General features: G+C 30.5%; 1 protein-coding gene across 2 annotated transcripts in view; it reads left to right on the top strand.

Moving 5' to 3' along the window:
* Positions 1 to 4,785, top strand: part of LOC106478739 (transcription factor sem-2-like) — a 26,390-nt gene that overhangs the window by 9,243 nt on the left and 12,362 nt on the right. For both annotated transcript variants that reach the window (XM_013939300.2, XM_013939299.2), the window contains exon 3: positions 3,113 to 3,513. In XM_013939300.2, the coding sequence (XP_013794754.2) occupies positions 3,113 to 3,513 (401 nt within the window). The remainder of the gene's footprint in view (positions 1 to 3,112; positions 3,514 to 4,785) is intronic.

Below are 4,785 nucleotides of genomic sequence, written 5' to 3'. Positions count from 1 at the left end.
GATGATGTCCAAACATTGTACATTTGCTGTTATGTTAAACGTATATTAAAGTTTTTCTTTGTTACCCATTCAAGCTGTCTCCAACCATTATTATACCCATGTAACTAAAATCATGGAACTCTTGTTAGCTGTTCTGCAGACAGTTATTGTTATTTTTTGCAGAATCTTCATTCAGATTCTTTTGTTTTAGTAGTGAAGTTGACTACAGCAGGGAAATGTTGTGTCTAGATTGAGCAACAATTTTTAAAAAATCTTTAAAAACTCGTTAAGTTTAATGTAAATGGTTATTTTATGCTTTTGAAATCAGTTTTAGAAATACCGGGTCTGTTGATGTGACTAACCTTGTAACCATAGTAATCATCAGTTTCCACACTATAACTTTTAATATATTTTATATATTTTAGGAAATTTGGCAAACTTTCAGTAAATATTAAAAGTCTTGTACACAAAAAATCAGGTTGTGATATTATTTTTGCTAAATATTTGTCCATGAATATATAATCAAAGTGTTGACTGTTCTGAGTGTGAAGTGATTTTCAGATTAAGATAAAACATACTTTTTATCCAAAAATTTTCAAATTTCTTTTGTGTAACCTCTAAAACTTCCAAAATAAGTACAAAACATTTTTCAGTTAAATCCTGTACTTTATTTTCTCGAACTGTGTATGGACATTGTTTTTTTATAACAGAAAAGGACACAGGTAAACGTTTTGGAATTCTACAGATTCCATCTTCAGTATCTAAAGCAAAAATAAAAGAATTGCATCATTCCTAAATAACTGACTGAAATGCATTCCTGCAATAACAATAATTTAATCAAAACTAAAACACATAGAAAGTGGAGGAATAACAAACAAATTACTGTACATATTAAAAATCTGCAGTTTAAAAGAAGACTGCATGTAATTCAGTATTGGTAAGAGTTTTTTGATGTGGAGGGTTTCTTTAATCAGTAATTCCAAATCCTTGTTGGCCTGCAGAGGTTATTGAAATTTGATAAGTTTTGTTTGTGTCCTGTGTCTTCACAGGTATTACTGAACCTTTTTTGTGGAAATTTCCATTTGTTCATTGGTGGTAACTAGTAGACAGCACTTGGGTTTGCCAACACAGGAGGCTCTATAGTCTCTACACATGTAAATATACACAAGCCACGAATAAAGAGAAATTGGGAGAAGGTCTTTAGTATGGAAAAAATCCTGTATGGGTGTTGTTGGTTTAAAAACTAATATGAAATCAACTTGGGGTAGTAACAATGAATTACACATTTAATAGACTCCTTACACAATTTGACAGCTTTATCCAGTTCATATACAAAAGAAATCTTGTAACATGCTTATTAAACAGAGCTTATAATTTATGTTCTACATACCTTAATTTACACTCAGAAATTTCTCTCATGCAGGATACTCTAAAGTGTAATGGCTACTAATACCTTTCTAAATAAGAAACACAAATCCACTCAGACTACCAACTGTATTCAAACTTAATATATACTTCTTGTCTTCTATATATTGGGAAACAAAGCTTAACTTTAAAAAGTCAAATTAAATGTATAATTCATTGTTACATAACAAAGAAACAGGACACGAACTAATCAAATTTCAATATCCTTTCCAAATCCAACAGTGATCTGGAATTACTGATTAAAGAAACCCTCCACATCAAACAACTTTCACCAATACTGAATAACATGCTGTCTTCTTTTAATTTCACATTTTTTAATATGTACAGTATTTTAATTTGTTACTCCTTCACTTTCTATGTGTTTTAGTTTGATTAAATCACTGTTATTGCAACAATGTACTTTAGTTATTTACTTAGGAATGATGTAATTCTTTTATTTTTGCTTTAGATACTGAAGATAGAATCTGTAAAATTCCCAAACATTTGTGTCCCCTTCTGTTATAAGTATTGTTGTTTATCTTAAGTATTGTTATCCTTTTTGTTATGAAACTGTTTTCCTCTGAACACATTGATTCCTCATCTAATCTATCTAACCTCAAGTTTCTAATTTCTACATTTATAGTTACTTTTATAACAAGAACTTTAGTATTTACCTGATGAAATTTAAGCCTATGTTCTTTATACTGATGGTACTAGTACACTAAAAACTACTTAAGTAAGGCACCTAAAACACAAAATAATAACACACAAAGCAGACAGTGTTCTGTAACTATTATAATTTAACTGACTGTAAGAAAACTTTTACCTTTCTATTGGTAACTTGTGAAAGAGAAAATGTGACAGGTGGGTGTGACTTTCTGTTTTATGCCTCTATAAACAAAGAAGATTGAAGGCTATGAAAATTCTACCTTGCCTTAGTAATATCTGTATTATAATGAGTAATTTACATTAGACTACTTCACAGTGGGCTGGTAAGTAAATTAGAGAATGGACAAGACCCAGAGAACAAATGTCATGATTCTCATACAAGGGGGAGATTGAGGATTTATCTAAATATTTCCTTTTAGAATTAAAATATTAAAACTTGTATAATATTAAAATTTGACCTACTAACTATATTTTGATGCCAAAATTATTTGTATACCTTGATAATAAAGTAATTTAATTAGATTTTGGATGTAACTAAAGCTAAATTAAAAAGGTCATGACATGTACACTTTAATATTCTGATAGTAAGGGGGTTAAAGAACATTGTTACACTACTGTGACACAAAATTAACAAAGGAGCTATAATGCTGTTTTAAGTAATTACAAACTAGATTATGCCAATTATCTTAAATTGCTTTTTATATTTCTCTTTTGTAGAATTTATTTGTAAACTAATATTGAAATTGATTTCAAAAGTATGTACATGTTTTATTTCAGCATGTGTACTCATATTTCCCAATAAACTGGGGTTTGCATTGCAAATCACAGTTACTAAAAGTTAGTGTTATCCATGTGTTTTTTGTGCTTTAAATTCAATTTTTCTCTAAGATTTACAGTGTAGATAATTTGTGTGTATGTATACATACACACACAAACCTTTCTCTTGAATGAAATATTACATTTTATTTTTCTAAAAACAAGCATTATTAGAAGTTCTGACAGTTTTCAAGTAACATAAGTTATTTCACTCTTAACAATTTTACATGTTTTCATTTTTCAGAGTATGATTACCATGTTATGGCTCAGCAGGCAGCTGCTGTCTCCCCCTCTAACAATGCAGCAGCTGGTCTTCATCCTGCCATGGCCCAACTGCCCATGATGCCAGCTGGTCTCAATCTCTCAATGAGTGCAGCCAATCAACTAATGGCTGCTGGGGGCTTGCAACACACACAACTTGGAAACAGCAATACTCCCCGCCATTTGGGTCATGGATCTGCCCTGGTCTCTAGTACCTCCCCTCATGGAGCAATGGGTGGAATACCCCATGGTAAGGCAAAGTCCAAGAAACCCAAGGTAAATAAAGATGGAATTCCAGCTCCAAAACGTGCCACAACAGCATACATTAATTTTACACAGTGGTATAGGGAACAAATGAAGAAGTCAGGAAAACAGATTCCGCGGGTACGTTTCTCTTCTTTTTTTTTATCATTTAAATGTGAAGATCAATAAATTTAACACTATGATTGCTGAGTGCATAATATTTGACAACATTCATCCACTTTGAAGACCATAACCTGTATTAATGTTGTCATTTGTCATTAATATTCTGAATATGCCACTATGGTTGTCATGTCAGGAAAAGAAAAGCTTCAAAATTATTACTTGGCAACCACAGTATTTTAGGCTTTAAGGTTTTTTTGGCTTAAAAAGTAAAAATGAGAAATATCTGATTATGTAAAGAAATATACTAGCTAGTATCAAAATTTAATTCATAACTTAAATCTATAAAACTATTTTCTATGCTGTTAAAATGTTGTTAGAGCAATTTAAATGATTCTGCAGCAGAGTTGTCAAAATGTTTCTGGTTTTAAATTGCACATCACTTTGATGTTTTGAAGATTACTGGTATAGATACCATTTGGTTTTTTATATTATTATTATTAATTTATAAAGCTACAGCCATGAAGGGTAGTTAACCATAAAAGAAAAATTATTTACATGTGTTAAACCAAACATTGAGAAATTATTAAATACATAATTACACATTTTTAATTTAAATAATTTAAAATTTGAAGGTTGACCAATCATCAGATTTCAATTGATTTAAAATAATTTAGAACTCAAAACTGAACTACTTCTTGGACAGTAATAGATATTTCTTTCTCTAGAAGGAATTAACAAATTCAAAAATACTTAATACCAGGCAGTTGTCAAGAAGCCTGGTAGCATCAGAAACAACTCATTATTCACTACTTAAAACAGTCAGCAAAAGTATAAGCCTCTATGATAAGAGTCGTATAGTCAGCATACAGGTATCTTTCGAACATACCAAAATTAAATCATTTATATAAATAATAAACAAGAGGGGGCCAAGGACTTAACTTTGAGGAACCCCACAATGAAGACTACAGAAATGGGACTTTCTTCCATTAACCCTACCGAGATAGGTCTGACAGGCTTTTCTATGGCCTCGTGTCAAAGGCCATGTCATCACGTTTGTGAACTTACATTCAAAATTTTATTGAACTGTTATTTTATGAATGAATGTCAATAAGTTTGGTATTAAATTGTAGATTATAATTCAAAGTTTAGTATTATACATTAGTTAATTTCTTAATTCAAATGTATATATTTTATTTTTAAAAATCCTAAATATAGATTTTTTGGGTTATGTGGTATGTTTAATGCAGCATTGGTTCAGATTAGTTGTTTGTAATGTCAAAATCCAAAGCC

The sequence above is a fragment of the Limulus polyphemus genome, unplaced genomic scaffold, assembly GCF_000517525.1.
Source record: "Limulus polyphemus unplaced genomic scaffold, Limulus_polyphemus-2.1.2 Scaffold245, whole genome shotgun sequence".
NCBI lineage: Eukaryota > Metazoa > Arthropoda > Merostomata > Xiphosura > Limulidae > Limulus > Limulus polyphemus.
Note: the sequence above shows the minus strand (reverse complement) of the source record. Positions and strands in the feature narration are given on the sequence as shown.